The sequence below is a fragment of the Oreochromis aureus genome, linkage group 7, assembly GCF_013358895.1.
Source record: "Oreochromis aureus strain Israel breed Guangdong linkage group 7, ZZ_aureus, whole genome shotgun sequence".
NCBI lineage: Eukaryota > Metazoa > Chordata > Actinopteri > Cichliformes > Cichlidae > Oreochromis > Oreochromis aureus.
This window is the reverse complement of record NC_052948.1, coordinates 38,292,838-38,312,821: the sequence shown is the minus strand read 5'-3', so window position 1 is coordinate 38,312,821 and position 19,984 is coordinate 38,292,838. Positions and strand designations below refer to the sequence as shown.

The window sequence follows — 19,984 nt, the reverse complement described above, 5'->3', positions numbered from 1 at the left end:
TGTCCTCCTACCTGATGTTTAATTATGTAGTTCTTAATCATAGCTGCGGTCTGAGTGGGCTTCACAATAACTGGGGAAACAACAGCTCCTAAATTTAGAGGACAAGCAGAGTCTTTTTTCCTCAATTCTCCCCCTTGTTCTGCTTAGTGATATAGAAATATGCCACTGACTTTGCAATAACTTATAGAACTCCACTTATCAGAAATGATCTGGATGACAACAGCCAAATCGTTAAGCTGGTTTGTGAGATTGTTGATGTATGAGTGCCATTTAACATTCACAGTGCATCAGCATCCCGTGTACCTGCCCCACTTAGATCAGCCTGAGATCTGTCTGTGTGTGTGTTTGTGTGGGAGGAAAGTAAATTTTGCCTGTTTTTGTTCTTGTTGATATTTGTTTGTAAATGCTGCACATATGGCACCGATATTGTGAAGCAGATGCAAGTCCAAACTTAATCAGGTGCTGGTTATAAATCACTGAACTGAAGATAATACAAGAAGGGAAATCCTTCAATGAGGAAAACTTTTTGATTAAACAGTGAAACATGAAAAGCAAGGTTATACAGGTTGACTAAAAGAAATAAGCCTGGGAGGGATATAAGAAGAAATCAGACTTCAAAAGAAACAATATAAGTGTGACAAATGCTTCTTTTAATTTCAACTATGAAACTGCTGTATATCTCTGACGAGGAACCTCAAAACAACCGCAACAACCCAGGGAAAATTTCCTACCAGTGTGATGCTGACCTCCTTTTTTTTCAAGAGAAATAACCATGCCTTTTTCTCCCCCACTTTTTTTTTTGTATTTTTACCTCTCTCTGCGACCCCTTTTCTCCTTTCTATTTATATGTCCACTTTTATCATCTCCCTATCCACCCCCTAACATCCTCTCTCCTCCCTGTCTTTCAGTCTGCAAAGTGGGGTTTTACCGCTCGCTGCTGGAGTCTTTGGCCTGTAGTAAATGTCCACCTCACAGTGTGGCCAGACAGATGGGAGCCACTGCTTGCAGCTGTGAAGACGGATACTATAAGCTAGACTCTGACCCTTCTAATATGGCTTGCACACGTGAGGATATAACCTCTTTATATTTGCTCATGTTCACTTTCAAGGCTTTTGTTTATCCAAATGCTTCTTTGTATTTCTAGCTGTATCTTCTTCTAAGCCCTTTTCATCTCCCTCAGGCCCTCCGTCTGCTCCTCGTAATGCTATTTCCAATGTCAACGAGACCAGCGTCTTCTTGGAGTGGTCCATTCCTATGGATACAGGTGGCAGGAAGGATGTGCGCTATAACGTCATCTGTAGACAGGTCCTGCCAGACGGAAGGGGCTTGGAAGAGTGCGGTCCCAATGCACGTTTTCTGCCACGCCGCACTGGCCTGTCGAACACCTCAGTGATGGTGGCTGACCTGCAGTCACACACCAACTACAGCTTCTTGTTGGAAGCTGTCAACGGAGTGTCAGACCTAGCCAAAGGCCATGCAAAGCAGTATGTGTCACTTAATGTGACAACCAATCAGGCAGGTATGTTCCGCCAGATTTGACTCATCATCACATTCACCATAGCTGTCCACCCCGCCATTTGAACTTATCCTGAATTCTCCAGCAAAAGTCATCAAACGTTTTGTCATAACTGCTTCTTTTCCATGCTTATTTAAAATGCCACAGACCAACCGGGATGCCAGATTCATCGCATGACAATCTGGGTTTAATAACAAAGACACCAGATGATCAAATTATCACAGTATTTGTCCAACAAATCTGTTGCTGTATTAATTTTCACTTATGCACCATCCCTGCAGCGAAGGAGAGAACATGACACAGTGGACAGCCTTTTTTTTGTTTTTGCATCCAGCTATGTCATCGAAAAAGCAGCTTGGTCCCCTCAATTAGGCGCATCAATGAGATTCACAGGAATCTGTGGCATAATGAAAGCTCTTGATTTGCATGCTGTTATGTGTATGGGCTGTCGTGCGTGGCAGCAGGTGTTATTCTGCATGTCTATCAACAGTGATGGATCATGCTGATGCCATACAAGTTTACATTTGAATTTTAGGTTGGTGAGGGCTATGCTTGCAAAGTGTGAACAAAAAAACAAAACCTAGGCTGGTGTGATGTTCAGCATGGGAGTATGCATTATATGTGATGCCAGAGCAGCTTAGCAGATCTTTATAACCATGAATTGAGCTTAAGCAAGGCACCAAATGAAAACCACTAAAGTGGCCAAACACATATTGGATAATGAAAGAGTCCAGCTACTTCACATAGCTGTAAATACTGGATGCTTTGTTAGCTTCCGTTTAAATGAAGATTAGAATTCACACTCCACTAGGAACCTATTTTTTATGGGTTAAAAGTTATGTGCTTTTGTTAGTTTTAGTTTTATTTGCTTGTAATGAAATGGGTAGCGCAAAGCATAATGCAATGAGAAAAATACAAAATTACTACTCTCTTCCCCAAGGCTTCTGTCAGGAGAAAAGGCAAGAGGGGGAAAAAAAGCAATGTTGAAAGAATGTGTTTGTTCCATGTATTTCAACAGATGGTTCATTGGCAGCCAAAGAATAGCAGTTATTATTAGTAGTATCAATGGGAGGAGCTGTACAAGTAATCAGGAAGGTACAGTTTGTGTTTAGGAGGACAGGAAAAGGAGCGAGGCAGATGGCTGTCTAACAGTCAAGACTACTGGCAGTCCTCTAAATGTGTTGTCACTGTGGCTGTCAGCACACTGAGTGGATTACACCAGACTACACAACTCAAATTCAGTTTATTTCGGTTGTAGCTGGATTAAAGTTAGGGAGTCACTGGACCAAGTGGAGATTAGGGATTATGTTAGATTACACATGGCTGACAGAGTCACAGACCAATAAAGTCTGCTGTACTTTGGCTTGTATCTGGTACGTGCTACTGTAAGTGAGGGTGTTTTTTTAACATTACCTTGAAAACAGAATCGTATGAGCATATTGAGAGCAGCTTGGTGGTTAACTGTTCTAATTAGTACAAGTATAAACAAGCATGAACGTGCAACCTGGCCGTGCCATCTGAAGTGCACTCTAAATGCCGTACTCTGTGTAAAAAAAAAAAAAAATTGTAGATATAACACCTCTTTCCAGTGTTATTATTCATGAAGTCAGCTAATTATTAGCTAGATTCATTAGCCAACATAGCAACATCCTATTGTGAATGGTGGCTCAAGCGTGAACTTGTGCTTTCCCAGCATGTGTAGGGTTTTCCATTTAATAAGTATTTAAAGGTGCTGGGAAAAATAAGAAATGAGGAAACTATTAGGCTAGTAAAGGGAGATGACCCTAATGCTATAGATGTCAGCAAGACTCATGGTTACCATTAACTGTGCAAAGGTCATAAGCCAATCTTCATTTAATATTTTTCTAGGAAAAAAAAGAAAAGAGGTGCAGCAAATTATTGAAGCATGTGTAAACATACATAGAAATACAATATATTTGGCAAAAGGCAAGGCAGTTTTTCTTGTTAATGTCCTGGCTGAAATTCAACCCCATTCACTTTTATATTTCCCCCCTGACCTCCTTACATCTTAGACAAAGACGTGAACCAAAGATTTCACACAATCAGACCTGTTGCCACTGCATTTCAGTCCAATTCTTGTGTAATTTGGCATGCCACAGCCTTTTTTCCTTGTTTTCTATCCTTAAGAATAAGAACATTTCTGATGAGTGTCCAAAGAAAAAATTTGAAAGACCTTCAGAAACCCCAGAGAACTACTGCTCTACAATAAACATTACAAGAAAGCAAGAACTCTGCTTGGAAGCAAAAATATAAAAAAATAAAGAGGGAATTTCTGACTTTTGATTGACAAGTAACAGGTCTGTGTTAGTGAAAGAAATTTAGTTTTAGGTAAGAATCCACTTAGAAAGTCAGCTTTGTTTATATAATACAGTTTATGGTGCTAAACACTGTGAAACCGTGCTTTAAATATTGCATTTTGGATTCATTTACAAAGTTTCTCAATGTCATGATAATGACGCAGCCACTTGTGTAATTGTGCTATGTCATTGTACTTGTGTAAAATAATGACAGCAGTGAGTGTTGCCTGCAGCTGCCTTGGCTGATTTTATGTAGATTGTATTGACTTAGGAGTGAAAACTTTCTAACATCTTTTAGATGTTGCATCTGCTTTTAAAACCAAAATGATTTGTGAATCATTTCATAACAAATGAACTTAAGAGTACTAAAGTTAGAAGTAAGTCCACCCCTAGGAATAAGAGATCCTTTTAGCCCTAGGATGTTTTTTGAATACAGCTCCTAGCTCTTTGTAGCAGTGTGCACCAACCGCTGTTTGTGTAATGCGACTCATAAAATCAACAAAGTGAGCACTTCAGCTACTGGAAGGCTGTGTATCAAGTGACTAACATTATTTGGAACAATCATTTTCACAATAATCCTGAGGCAGTAATTGTAATGAGTGATTTAACATGTTCTGATCCATCTGCTCTGTAGTGACAGATGTAATTACTAAGTGAAAACCTCGATCAGCAGTTTAACCAACTGCATTTTTGTTGTGCTTGTGTGTGACTGGTTTAGAGTGTGCTTCTGCTTTCTGACGGTAAAAACAAGGTACTGAGACAAAACTACTGCTAAGGCTTAGGCAGGGAGAGAGATAGAGTCAGAGGATCTGCTGTTTGATGTGTGAAAAGTGTCACACACGATAAGTTATCCGTGAAATAGGTGATTTCACAGTGTCCCTGCGAAACCCTGCTGAATAATAAAGTGTTGGTAGTTGGGAAGAGGAGATCAGGAGAGGTGAAAGACAGGAGAAATGTACGACAGAGAAGGACAGAACAACAGGGTAGAGGGGGCAAAATGTGGAGGGAAAATGATAGGATGCTTGTGATAAGGAAAGAAAAGGTGACATAGCAAGAAGCTGTAACAGCAGGAAAGATAAGCAGAGGAAGGAAGTAAAGAGAGAAAAGTGAGAGTCTGGACATTAACTGCTTGTACACATTCAAAAATACAAAGAGCACTGTAGGAGCATGGAAACCCACATATTTTTCACTGCTTTGATGTTCCTAGGCACACCGTATATAAATTTGATAAGGTGGCTTGCTAGCACCTGCTATTATGAGGTGGAAATTCATTTTGAAAAGAAAGTAAGTAAAGTAAGCCACCAAAATGCTCATACAAGTTTCCCTGCAACCCAGTGATTGTTTCCCAGATGTTACATTTTAAGCTCTGTATTTGCTCAGACATTGATGAATGTTTGAGTGGAAACAATTAGCATATTGCTCATTCTACACAATCAAAAAGGAAGCTTTGAAATCTGAATAGCTTTTTTTAAATTTAATAAGCACAAGTTTTACAGCTTTGTTTTGTTAGGGTAGCTCTGTCTGTTTTTAAAATATCTTATTTCAGGTTATTTGTTCCTGCTGTAGGCACAATGTGTGCCACTTGCACAGTAAATGCTTCCAAATAGTTTTTTCTGCTATTGGCTATTAATCAAATGTACCATGATACATTAGCTTGCGTGTGGTAAAAATGTGCTGCCTGCCACTGTAGCTATTTATTTTACTTTGATGTGGAGCGTGCAATACTGTGCAAAAGTCTTGAACCACCTTTCATTTCTTTAGATGTTGCTAATAGGGAGACAGACTTCCCATCCAGTCCTGGTGCATGACTATTTTCATATGAATATCGTTTTTTGTTTGTAAGTCACTTAACACTGACCTATGAGTCATTCAACCATAAAAAGGCACCCAAGTCAAGGTATGAGCCAGTGTTTTTTTTTCTACACATAACACACAACTTTAAATTGTATCTTTAATGTTTCTTTTGTTTAATTTTTTTCTATTTCCTTAGTTAAAACTATGAATAATGTCATAGATCACACTCTCTGACAGGTATAACATAGTATTTTTTCACCCAACAATGTGACTCCCAGCAGTCCCAGCAGTATCTTAGCAAGGAGGTTATACTGTTGGTAGCATTGCATTCTTTCTGTCTGTAAACATGATAGCTCGAAAAGTTTTAAATTAATTTACATAAAAGCTTTGTAGGGTTGTAAAGTGTGTTTATTTTAACAATCCATTCAAATTGGCTTACATCCACCAAGGTCGTCGAGGTTAACTCAATGATTTAGTGGTTTAAAATGGACAAAAAGCCTTCTAACTTATAACTAAAGAAACTGAATCTTATAAGTGTGGTTTGTATTGTCAAAATATAGAAAGCCGCCAGTAGCTCAGTTGTTTGTGCATTAAATTTCATTTACTTCCTCTAATTAAAAAACAAACAAACATTTATATCCTTATTATTCCAGCAACAGTAAATAAATGTTATAAAATGAAGGGAGAGTGATGGGAATGACACAATGCAAAATTCTGTAAATACACTAAATTGGAGCGGTTTATGGTCACAGCATTAAATCTCCAAGCCATAATTAAAATATTCCAGGTGTTATATTTTTTTGTCAGTATTGATGTGCTGGTAGGGAAGTGGATTGTGGCATGATGCTGGATTGGTGCAAAGCCACTAATCGAATGTATTGCATCAAAAGAAAAGGCAGATTAAAGTTCCTAGCGAAATAGATGATAGCAGTTTTGGTACTTTGCAACCTTAGTGAAGACATCTGTCCCCTATCTCCAATTCATTCTGTCTCAATCTATCTATCAGTCATTCCGAGAGGGTAGTTATAAGATAAAAACGAGATTGTTGAAAGCCGGTATTGATTTTGATGATGTGCAGACAGATAGTGGTCTGGGAGATTTATGTTTAGCACTGTGATAATGTTGCTTTTATTTGTTACATTGGATAGCTGTATTCCTCCAGTGAATAGGTTTTACCTTTTCTAAACTCACCCTTTGTAGAAAAAAAGTATCAGACGGATAGCAAATAGAGCATTACCAGCCACCAGGCATAAACACCAGGAGTTCATCTTCATTTGCGTTTTCATTGGCATACTGTACGTGCTCATTAGCAGTTATAACACGCAGTGGAAGTGTTTAAAGCTAGAAGTGTCATTACACTGTTTACCCCGTTGTTAAAATAAAAGTGTTGCTGGGGCCCGTCTACACTCTTTCAACATGTCTCCTCCTCGTCTTTCATTTTTCACTTTTTTTCCCTCTTCCATTCCCTCCTCCTCCCCGTCTCTCTCTTCTATCACCTCTCCTTCTGTCTCAATTGCAAATCTGGGTTTTAAAGCACTTGTTTGGTGAGTGTGACTGCTCAGTGCTATTTTGGATATATACAGATATTGTGTATCTATGCTTTTCTGTATTTGGTGAAAAGGAAGAGACAGAACCAAGTGAGCCAAAAAGTGTTTAATTGCTGTGTTTGCCTCTGATCAACATTTCTTGTTTTTAGGTGTGCTTCAAAAGTAAACCGACTTCGCATTAAGTAAAGCAACAGCTCAGTGAAAGAGTGTAAAGTAGCTTGCACATATTTCCAACTAACTAAAATAGGAATGGCTATAGTTTGGATTACAGTATAGAAAAGGTCAACAGTTTTAGTTTCTCTAAATTAACAGAAAAATACATTTTTAAGAATTATGAGTTTGCTACCTTGTCGTGGTGGAGGCATTTGTGTGTCCCAGGGATCTCAGGGGCTATGTTGACAAGGGGCTTTCATCCCCTGGTAGGCTCTCCCATGGGAAATTAGTCCTGGGTGAAGGACCAGAAAAAGAGTGATTCAAAAATCCCTATGATTGAAAGATCTAGGAAACAGTTCACCCTGTCTGGGATAGGGTTACCGAGGCCTGCCTTGGAGCCCTGGAGCCAGGTCCAGGAAGGGTGCCCGATGGTGAGTGCCTGGTGCCAGGGCCTTAGTCCATGGGGCGCGGCGAGGCACAACCCGAAAAAGAGACATGGGTCCACCCTCTTGTAGGCTCACCACCCGGAGGAGGCCTTCTTGGAGTCCCTGGGTGGGGTACTTGAGGGTACTCCCCCCGTGGACTCCGTTGCCTTAGTGGGAGACTTCAAAGCTCATGTGGGCAATGACAGTGAGACCTGGAGTGGCGTGATTGGGAGGAACGGGTTTCTGACAAGGATGTCTCCTAGATGCCTCCTGGGTATAGTGTTCCGGGCATGTCCCGCTGGGAGTAGGCCCCAAGGCAGACCCAGGACATGCTGGAGAGATTATATCTCTCAGCTGGCCTGGGAACGCCTTGGTGTTCCCCCAGACAAGCTGGAGGAGGTGGCTAAAGAGAGGGAGGTCTGGGCTTCTCTGCTGAGGCTGCTTCCCCCACGACCTAGCCCCAGATAAGTGGAAGAAAATGGAAGGATGGATGGATGGATTATGATTTAGATAATTTTTTGACAAAATAAAGAATTTAAAGCCATTAAAGGAACTTAACCTCTATAATTAGTGTCCTTATTGTTTCTTTGTGAAAATTAATGTTTGACAACATTTCTGATGACAATTTTGAGACAAAATCCCTACTTCAAATCTAAGAATGATTTATATAACTCTAAAAATCACAAGCTTTGGTAAAAGGCTGTACCCTCTTTACAAGTCCTTTTCAAAACTTTTGATTAAATATAGAATAAAAAAACTGCATCCATTTTTGGAGGGTGTAAACTTAGATTTTGGTGTATTGTTACCCATAAAGCTGCTGGGAAAATAAACCCTCTCTCTCATCATTGAATCCAGGCTTTATACCATTTAAGAATTGAGTGTGTGTATGTGTGTGAGTTTCGGTCTCTGGTTTCAGGCTTTTAAGATATTACAGATAACACTTCTGTGCAACCATCCACTCAGGATACAGTTACTGTGTTTGTAGCGATGATTTATTCTCTGTGGACTTCTGCTGAGGCCATTGAAACCTAAACGGTGTTTAGCATTTGCAGTAGCCACACATTCACACGCACATCCACGCGCATCAACATTCACACACACACACACACACACACACACACACACAGGCTATAGGGTTGTTGCCTGAGGGAGCATTTTGCCTAGTTAAAAGCTCTTTATGTGTCAGAGACTCTCCAATTGTCCCTCTGAGAGATGAACCAATAGTTCAGGTTACAACAGGATGGCTTTACGATTGATGTAAACTTGCAGAACAAAGCTCACTTCAAAACTGAAAGGATAAATGAAAGAAAAAAGGCATAAATGAAAATGTAAGCTTTGAAGAAATACAAAGAAAAGAACAAAATACACAAATATCTTGGATTGTGCATAAAAGTGACAAATTTATGTCGTTATTTTGTTGTTTGTGTTGATGCTACGTTAGAAGAGTTTTACAGTGTATTTTGTAACCTTTAAAGTGTGCCAAATTTGGTACACTAGACACTCAAATGTGAAGACTTAAACAGTTGAATTCATATGCTTCTCTGGCAGCACATGCTCAGCAGCAAGACATAAAGGGATGGTTTAATTAGACACAGGTGCACCTTGTTGCCAAATTGCAAACATGCTTCTGAGGCAGAGCTGCTTGGGAACCAAAAATAATATTTTTTGAGCTGGAGCTTGACAGACAAAAGCAAACAACCTCAGAGAGGAGCCTAAATTCCAAACATGAAACTCTAAACATAAGAAAAAACATGGAAAATTATGTTTTTGAAAGAAATCACTGAACAGCAAAGATAGATATCCGTTACTGTGTAAGTTGTTACATGAAAAACCTCTTCCTCTTGTCACCATATTTAAAATCCTCTTTAGGTTTTTTAATCTACAGTTAAATTTTTCATGATTTACAGCAATCACAGCATGCATGACAATTAGTTATGTGCATGTAAACATCAAAGGATGAGGTGTCCTCAAAAGAATGATGTCTTGTGAATGCTGATGGGATCCAGCAGATTTTACAACATTGGCATACTTTGCCACGTGCCTTTGTGCCACTGTTTATTAGAGTTTTATGCCTGTGTTATTTACTTTTAATAATGTGAAATGCAGTGAGAAGTGTAGTGGGTTGCATCATATTTAACTGCTGGATTGTGCTATTTATGTTGATACTTCAAACCGTACTATTTTCTTTGAATCTTTGTTTCTGCAGCACCGTCCCCAGTGAGTGTGGTGAGGAAAGGTCATACAGGGAAGAGCAGCATTGCCCTTTCTTGGGCAGAGCCTGATCGTCCCAACGGCATCATCCTAGAGTATGAGATCAAGTATTTTGAAAAGGTAAAAAATATATATATATATATATATATTTATTTTAAAAAATCTTTTCACAAAGCTGTATACCTTTGTCTACTGCCCTTGGGCCAGCTGTGTTTTCCTAGTACCTCCCTGAACCTCTCGTACAGTAGAGGTTTCAGTTTTAAAAGCACTGGTTTGCCAGTTTAGTGTTTTACTGTATACAGTTTTGAACAATATGTACTATGAAATTAAATGTACTATACAACAGAAAATTAATTTGTAAGGTTCTTCTTGTTCAAGCTTTTGCATTTAGTTGTACAATAGATGTCATATTGACTTTAGTCCACAGACACACACACATCATATAAACATTTCTGTTGATAAACACAGAGCTGAATGTCATTTTCAAAGTACATAGCTAATGACACTGGTTGTATCTGGCCTTTTTTAAGAGTATTGAAATAAATATATATATATCTATATATCTATATATATATCTATATATCTATATATATATATATCGATCGTGGCTCAAGAGTTGGGAGTTCGCCTTGTAATCGGAAGGTTACCGGTTCGAGCCCCGGCTCGGACAGTCTCGGTCGTTGTGTCCTTGGGCAAGACACTTCACCCGTTGCCTACTGGTGGTGGTCAGAGGGCCCGGTGGCGCCAGTGTCCGGCAGCCTCGCCTCTGTCAGTGCGCCCCAGGGTGGCTGTGGCTACAATGTAGCTTGCCATCACCAGTGTGTGAATGTGTGTGTGAATGGGTGAATGACTGGATATGTAAAGCGCTTTGGGGTCCTTAGGGACTAGAAAGCGCTATATAAATACAGGCCATTTACCATTTACCATATATACACATACATATATATATATATATGTGTGTATATATATGTAAGAAACTGACCATGCTTGAACAACCTTTAGCAGCACTTCCCCTTTGCCCTGTATAACACATCTAATTTGTTACAGCTACAGATGTGTGTATCTTACTGAAGTGTTTTAAGCCAGGTCCAGTGAGAAAACTTTGACTTCAAAAGTCTTTGTAACAGCATAATAACCTTTTTTTCCCTTTTTTGTTAAGTTGGACTTAAGTAGGGACAGCAATTTGATGCTTCTGTGCAGATCATTGTTCCTGTGCCCTTCCTCTTTTCTGCCTGTAATCCTCTGATGTCTTCTTTTCTAAGGTCACAATAAAGGTACATTGGAGAGCAGGGCAGGGTTTGTGGTCAGTGGTGAGCTAATGGCATCTGGCTAATGGAGGCAGCATTTAGCTGAGTTAAAACCTGATGTGGTTACAGTTGGAAAAGTGATCCCTACACACAGGCATTTAGACACACTCATGCTCGCATATACCACAGGTAGCTGCGGAGAGAAAGCAGCAATAAGCTATGTGCATGCAATTTGGCAATATAATTATTGGGGCAACACATTTTTGACAATCAAAAGTACAAAAATGTTAGTAGAACACATGAATAAATTAAGCTAACAATCTCTTTCTTCAACTAAAGGAACAGGACTCCAGTTACACAATAATAAAATCCAAGGACACTGAAATGGTGGTGGAAGGCCTGAAGCCCTCTTCAGCTTACATCTTCCAGGTCAGAAATGGGTTTCACAAATTAAGGGACTGATAATGGAACTGGGATGACAAAAGGGAAGGAAAAAATATTTAAATATGTAGCAGTGACAAAATAGTTTTTCAGTATTGCCTAAGATCAAGCAAATCCAAATGAATTAAAGTGAAGTATGGTGTATGAATGATATGATGCATTACAGGTACGAGCCAGGACCTCAGCAGGCTATGGTGCATTTAGCCGGCGCTTTGAATTCCAGACCAGCCCTTACTGTGAGTGCACCAAAGAGAAGGAGAGAATGACAATACAATGAAGTTTAACTTGTACACAACTCCCACCTGTGTTCTGGGGCTGTATCAACAACAGATGCCAGGTGTGGTTTTGTGTTTGTGGACTGTGTGTAATCCCATGTCTTTTCTTTGGCAGTAACTGCTACTAGTGAGCGTGCTCAAGCTTCGATAGTAGCGGTGGCCATCACACTGGCTCTGGTCCTGCTGGCAGTGGTTGCTGGATTCCTGCTCAGTGGGCGGTAAGACATAACCTATATACCTGCAACAGAAAATCAAAATATGATATAAAAGTATATCCATGTGCATGTGCGTGTATATCACCAATATGCATGCACATGCACATGGCAATAAAAACAAATACAAAATATTATCATGAGAGTGCTACTGTGTTACTTTTAATAATGTTCCTGTTACTGGAAATATTGAATTAAAGTTACAGTCTGTAAAATCTAACCAGCAGATGTCAGTAGATTGCAGTCAACGGAGTTCTGTTTTCTTAATCTTCCCAATTTACCTGCATAATCCTAACTGTGGTCACTGTAGGACAAACAGCTCTGGACTTGAGGTGGCTGTAAAATTTAGTGATAGGAGTCCGATAGCAGTTGATGAGTCAGCGAAGCTCACTGTTGTCTGATGACAGGGATATTGTGTTGAGTTGTTGAGGATATCCTGAACTTTTCTGGTGGCAAGTGCTGTTGTTTTTGACGGTGTTGGCTCCTGTCAGTGGCATTAGTAAAACTTTTTTGGAGTGGCTCAAATATAATATTGAATAAATTGGATAAAATGTGAGAAGGCAATCAAACTGTTTATCAGCGTGAAAGTGTGATATTTTGGACACTCAAGCCTAAAATTATCTGGCATGGTGTTAACTTATTACCAGCTGTTGTTGATTAGACGGGAAAGTCACATGTCAGTAAGTAATTGTGATATCAGGAATAAATAAGTATGTTTATGCACATTATGCATGTTTTCATGTCTTGGACATTTTCTAGGACATTTTGAAGAAGGACATGCAAAGGGTTGGAATGGCACAGGAAGCTTATGGGATTGGGTCAAATTTAGGCAGATGTTCCACTGCGGTAACCCCTAGATGGAGAAGTTTAATGCTGAGGTTAAGTTTGTTGTTACTGGACTATGAAAGTGCAGTTTAAGAATTTGAAGTGTTCAATGAAAGAAAAAAAATTTTTTTTTCTTATTTTCTCCTTATTTTTTTTTTAAATAAAGCAGATAATAGTGCATATTCTTCTCTGTTTATTTTATGTACAATATTGTTTGTTAGTTTAATAATGGTCCATCATCACTTTATCCATTTCTGACCTTATGCTGAGTAACAGAAATTACAAATTTCAAATCTCGTTTCTGTCCCAGATATTTCTGTGTGGTTGAGCAGCATTATGGGATTAGACACATAGCTTGAAGTAAGACTTTTGTGATAGGTCAGGATTAAGGGTTGCTTTTTAGGTTATAACTACGGGGTGGATTCATATGAGTCAAGTGGATTTTCCTCACATCTGGTAGCACAACCTTGCTCATAAGCATTTACCATTTTTCAGTCTACAAGTCTGTCGCATTTGCATGCCCCCATGTGCATATGACCTTTACTTTATCAGTAAAGTCAGGAAATTTTTTTAATTATGAAAGAATGTTCCCACGTGCAGACACAAAACTGCAGACGGAGTGATAATAGACAGTAGAGAAAATAGTCAAAGCCAGAGTAAAAATCATTAGAACTCTTGTATTCCTCTGTCTCTTCAGGGTAGTTAAGTCAAAGCTCACATTTCAGTTTCTTTACTATATTTTGAGGTTTTCTAAGCATGAAAATACATGTTCGTTTTTCTCCCAGATGCATATTGTTGCTTCATTTACGAAATTTTCTTCATTCCTTCAGTATTAGGTCATCATTTAAACAGTTTAGGTTTGGTGAATGCACAATTTTAAAAAACTGTATTTAATGTTGAACATAAAATTATGATGTTGGAAAGAATTCAGAAACAAATCAGAACGATACAGAGTTGATTTCTGGTTTAGCCGAACAGAGATGAGGATTGCGAATCATTCCCGGGTTTTGTGTGTGGGGGAGGAGAGATGGAAGAATGCCAAATTTTCCAGCGATGGATTTAGGGCACAAGCACCACAACCCCCTCCCACCAATGCATCTCCCACACACCCACTCATACATGACTCTCCAGACTACACATGCGTGCACAGAACACATGTGTGGAGCCTAGCACATACGCAGTGGTGTATGCATGGGTTAACACACATGTACGCACACACGCAAACACATGCATGAAGTTGGAGGGCATGCTCAAACCCCTTGACTCAACAAATCCAGCAAACTAAACACCCTCCAGGCAGACACACAAAACACGCACACACACAAACACAGACACACAGAGTCAACCCTCTCCAGCTGCCCATACAAACCCCTCTAGCCAAGCCTGGTTACCCTACAGAGAGCTCCGATGGGAAAGACTTGGACATGACCCTGCTGCGTGTGTGTGCGCGTCTGTCTTCATCTGTCTTCAAGAACTAAAGATAGGAAAAATTCTACCATCAGAAATACTTGTTTGACAAATGACTAAAATAAATCAGTAAATTTACATTGCAGATATTTTAATTAGTTACTCTGTATCCGTTTGTTGCGTGGTGTGTTTTTGTGTTTGCATATAAGATCAAGTTTAAATTCATTCCACATGTTTAATCTGGGTTATCTGTGATTATCTCTGATGCCAGTTGTAAAAATATTGACTTATAGAAGCTTTTTAAGCACGAACACACAAACATACAAATGAATGTCGGTTTTATCCACCAGGCTTACACAGACATAATGGAAAAGAATATGATATAGACATAAACATAAGCCTTGCGGCTTCAAAAGTTCTGTTTTCAGTCTGGCCTTTCTTAAAAAGTGACAGATCTCTTTTTCCTTTTGCAAAAGTCAGAGTTGATATGTCGAGAAGGGCTTTCTTGGTTATTGATATTTTGTGGAAACTGCATTCCTTTGCTGACATCTTTTCTTTTCAGCAATATTTTTGAACACCTTAAAAGATGGGTTAGCAGATTCAGTGAGAAAATATAAAGCTTATTTTGCACTTAGATTCTTGGGGGAGGTGGCAGGGTTTGCTTTTCTTTGCTTGGGGTATTTTGTGAGATTACTATTCAAAAAGTATTCTTTTCCTGTGTTTTTGTACTAGTTTGTACTAGGAAATAGTTGCCAAATGATATCACTTTGAGAGGAAACCACAGGGATCATTCCTTTTTTACTGCCTTTATCAGTCTACCTTGGTAACGGTGATAAATGTTAAAATAATTGCGCTATTTCAAAATAAAAGTGCCATTCCGAGAAATATCGTCAGATTTATTTAGTCCCCCTCAGTGTGTGTGTCATTGAGACAAGTATAATTTGACAACAATGCTTAGTCGCTGACTTTACATGTGTGTATTTAACAGCACTTTGACATGACATTGACACTAATGTTTTTGGATCACTTCTTCCTTAGGCGCTGTGGCTACAGCAAAGCAAAGCAAGATCCCGAAGAGGAAAAGATGCACTTCCACAATGGCCACAGTAAGTTAAAGCCCAGACTCGTTCTGTATGTGTCTATGTATGTGGGCTTAAGTTCATCCAAAGTTTACAGTACATGTACAGTACAGGGTTCACACAGCGGTCATGTCTGGTCATGCCATCTCCTTTGGCATGTGCGTACTATAAGTACGGTTGACAGTGTTTTGCTACAGTAGCTATTTACTGAATGGCACTGGCACAAACCGGGCTCATAGCTACCAGCAAACATAGTTGGCAGACAACACATAGAGCTATGATGACTTATAGATTGTGACAGCTTAATATATTTGTCCACATTTTTGGCATAATACCCTCTATCCATCTGTTGGAATGGAATCAAAGCCAACTGTGATTGGTATATCAACTCCAGAGTAGTCAGTAAAACAACACCATGTCCCAGTATGTGTGGGATACTGTTATATTGATTTGGACTGTGAAATAAAATGTTTAAAATTAGTGTTTATTATCTGCATGCCAAATTTGCAGGATGGATGAAAAGATGGTTGTCTTCTGGGATTAATTAATGGCACTAATTATTACATGTAGCTTTTTTTTTAGGTGTATGCATCTATTGTACTCAAATGATAATGTCGCCATGTGTGTGCTTCTTCAGTAAAATTTCCAGGGGTGCGTACTTATATCGATCCCCTCACCTATGAAGATCCCAACCAGGCAGTGCATGAATTTGCCCAGGAGATTGACGTTTCATACATCTCCATTGAAAGGATCATTGGTGCTGGTGGGTAAAAATAATGTCTGCATCTGTGTGTGTACACCTAGGAGATCCACTGTTTCATATTTCGAGCATCAGTTTAAGCCTGTCTGTATTATCCTTAAGAACCACAAAGGTAAACCTGTTTAATCGGTGCCCTGAAACAGCTTAATGTCACAAAATGCCTTATTAAAACACATAGAGTAGACAAATAGCATAATGACTCGAGCCTAATTCTGCCTTCTGTAGAATTGAAACATTTTCTCATTAACACTACTGCAGTGTATCATATTTTCTACAACCTTCATAAACCTGTCACATTCATAATTGCATAAGCTTACATAAGCATCAGTTAAGAGTGTGCTTAAAAGCAACATTGCGCACAGACATAAATAACGTTTCCACTGACAAAAATGTTGACTGACCACATTTATTAGCTTCAAGTGCTTTAGCCAATTTCAAGATTGGCCCCTTAAAGTAAAGAATATAAGCTGTACGAACACAGTGTGTCAGGCACAAACTTTCAGGTTTACTTAAAGAAAATCTATCTGTCTAGTCAAGGTTGATTTGCCATTTCATAATAGTTTTTACAGGTCAGGTTTAACTGAAATGTTGATGCCACTCTTAATGTCTACCTTTTTTTCCTCAGGGGAATTTGGTGAAGTGTGCAGTGGACCGCTGAGGCTGCCCGGGAAACGAGAGATCCAGGTTGCCATTAAGACCTTGAAAGCAGGCTACACAGAGCAGCAGAGACGTGACTTTCTTTGGGAGGCGTCAATCATGGGCCAGTTTAACCACCCAAACATCATCCGTCTGGAGGGTGTGGTTACTAAGAGTGAGTCATCAGCATGTGTATCCCTATTTAAATTTAATACACTGTGTTTTGGTCGAAACTGCATCCTGTAGGATCTAGCACATATTGCATGTCACAATGTAAGTAAAACTCACAGCAGTTGTTTGGTGTAGATATATAGGAATCTTAAGCCTTGTTATGTCATTTTAAACTTGCATGCTGTACTTAATCAGTCCTGTAGTTTAACAGCTTTCCCTTTTCAACTTTTTTTATGACTTACACTTAGTTATTGTCATAGTCTGCTTGTCAAGTTCAACAGTATCTAATATATTAACTTTTGAAAGCAACTGGAAAGCTCACTCAGTTTTTGCATAATTGAGTGTTGATCTAGCTGCTAAGTTTATGGTGGCCCTGAGAGGCCAAACGGACTGCAACTTAAGAAAACACCAGCAATTAGAAAAACGGTGCAAAACCACACAAAACACAACGGAAATAGAAAAAAAAACAGAAAAGGAAAAACGAAAACGGAAATAGGAGAAAACAGATTTCCAAAAGCACAAGGGAAGTGTTTCTGGGGAGACAGAGTGTGTGTTTTAATCTCGTGATTCATATAATGCTGATGATGGATTTTTAGGCTAATAGTTAGGCTAACACATTTAACCTCTCATCTTTTCTTCCCTCACAAAACTGATAGATCCTCCACTTCTTTTAAGTGTCTCCCAGTGCAATTCTTAGTATATTTTGGTTCCTGCAACTGGTCCGTCGGGTTATTGTCTCCCCAGAAACACTTCCCTTGTGCTTTTGGAAATCTGTTTTTTCCTATTTCTGTTTTCGTTTTTTCTATTTGTGTTTTCTTTTTTCCAATTTCCAATTTCCAATTTCCGATTTTGTTTTTTCTATTTCTGTTGTGTTTTGCATGTTTTTGCAGTGTTTTTCTTATTGCTGGTGTTTTCTTAAGTTCCAGTCCGTTTGGCCTCTCAGGGCCACCGTATAAGTTGCTGTTAAGGGTTGTTCTCATGCATACAAATGTTTACATCTCAGTTTAAATTTTGGAAAAATTGCATGCACAATGTCAGATAAAGAATTGATTATTTTAACTGAAAAATCATATTTCAAGCAAAAATTGGCACACATGATATGTCCTTATTCTATTTTTTTGTTTTGTTTGTATATAATATAAACTTTAGAATTGGATCATTAGAGGATATTTTACTTTGTGTGGCTATCTAGATAAATGGTAAAAACAAAATCTTCCAGCTAATGTCGAAACTATGATTTCAAAATATTTGCTTATTAACATGAAGTATTTTATTGTTGATTTTGTTTTTTTTTCTTCTCAGGCAAGCCGGTGATGATCATCACAGAATACATGGAGAATGGCTCATTGGACACTTTTCTCAAGGTAAAATATATAGAAGGGTCTGAGGGAAGAAAGAATACTTAAAAAATGACACTGGATAAAATACAAACCCACTCTGATTCTCCAAAAATCATTGAGTTTTTTAAGCAGAATTCTTAGCTTCATTAACAAGAAATTATATCATCTCAGTTTTTGTGTTGTCTGTAACATCTCAATGGACTGAAGGATGCTGGAAACAGACAGTGGTGCACACATTGAGACAACCGTGGTTCATGACAGAAAGATGGCAGTTAAAGCAAGTTTTATAACAGCTTTTAAGCAGAAAACAGATACAGATGTGTTCAGGCGATGAAGTAATATTTCCTACTAATAATATTGTATTTTGTATAGCACTTTTCAAAACATAGTTAAAAAGCGCTTCACAGTTCATATAAAAGCGACAAATTGAAGATAAGTATACATTTTCAAACATGCAGACACAGGTATACAGTCAGGATTTCATTTCAACATACATGCAAAAAGTTGCAAATTATGGCAAAAAATTAAAGGGTAAAATTAAGGGAACGCTAACCTATACAAATTAGTTTTCAGTAGTCATTTTAAACAAATAAGAGTCGCCTGACCTGACTGACTGAGGAAGGCTGTTTCACAGTTTGGGTGCAACAACCTCAAAAGCACGGTCAACTCTGGTTTTAAAATCAGAACCAGAGACAGTTAGGAGACCCTGGTTAGACAATTGGAGAGGCCAGCTGCATTTATAAGGTCAAGGAAGGAAGATAACATGATGAGAAACACAAAATAGTAGTGAATAATCAGAGAATCTGTAGAGTTCTTCTGCATGGGGCAGATTTAAGGCACATTTAAATATTGAAATGCTCTCTCACCTTTACTATGACACAGATCACCTCACCAGAATATATAAAGTCACTAAGCCTTCAGAGTTAGAATAATGCCTTTCCTGCGTAAATGAAAGTACTGCCTTCATCGCGAGTAGAATGTGGAATTTAATGAAGAGGCAGGCTGAAATAAATAATCCCTCTTCAGACCACTTAACAGTCTGTTCACTGCCTACAGTGGCACAACGCTCAGGTAGCAGACAAGTCTAATTCCTGCATGAGAAAAACTATAAATTTCTTCAAGAGTCTTGCTAATGAAGAGATGAAATACATAAGATTCAATCAGGATTCAGCACTGAAGATAGTTAGTGTTTTTTTTTTTTAAAAAAAACAACAACGGAGGAGTAAAATGCTATTGGTTTGAGGTGTAGGTTTACTTGCTTGAAAGGCATTGCAGACGGGAACAATCAGAAATCTCATCTGAAGGGAATGATCTCATTTTGGCTGCATGGAAAAGGGGGATGCTGTGAGACAAAAAATACAGATAAGTGTGTGTTACGGAGCTGTGGTGAGTGAAAACTGCTGATATGACTGTCCTGTGTGTCATGGGGAATAAACCTGAATGGCAAAGTGGAAGCAGGGAAGATGGGCCACCAGCAGACGGTGCAGCACAGAAAACCCTTAGAAGTAATTACATGGATGGCTGGTATACTGAGGCCAGTATAAATGACACAGCTATTTGAAAACCAGGGGCTGGACTGGGTCCTGGATTAGCTGTCACAGCTATGGACAATGTACTGTGAGGCTGC

General features: G+C 38.9%; 1 protein-coding gene across 1 annotated transcript in view; it reads left to right on the top strand.

The window, feature by feature from the left end:
• LOC116324962 (ephrin type-A receptor 5) overlaps window positions 1-19,984 on the top strand; it is a 56,199-nt gene that overhangs the window by 27,010 nt on the left and 9,205 nt on the right. Inside the window, exons 4-13 of the mRNA XM_031745759.2 lie at window positions 909-1,064; window positions 1,181-1,519; window positions 9,960-10,084; window positions 11,551-11,640; window positions 11,819-11,888; window positions 12,043-12,145; window positions 15,410-15,477; window positions 16,088-16,213; window positions 16,836-17,021; window positions 18,320-18,381. Coding sequence (XP_031601619.2) covers window positions 909-1,064; window positions 1,181-1,519; window positions 9,960-10,084; window positions 11,551-11,640; window positions 11,819-11,888; window positions 12,043-12,145; window positions 15,410-15,477; window positions 16,088-16,213; window positions 16,836-17,021; window positions 18,320-18,381 — 1,325 coding nt within the window. The remainder of the gene's footprint in view (window positions 1-908; window positions 1,065-1,180; window positions 1,520-9,959; window positions 10,085-11,550; window positions 11,641-11,818; window positions 11,889-12,042; window positions 12,146-15,409; window positions 15,478-16,087; window positions 16,214-16,835; window positions 17,022-18,319; window positions 18,382-19,984) is intronic.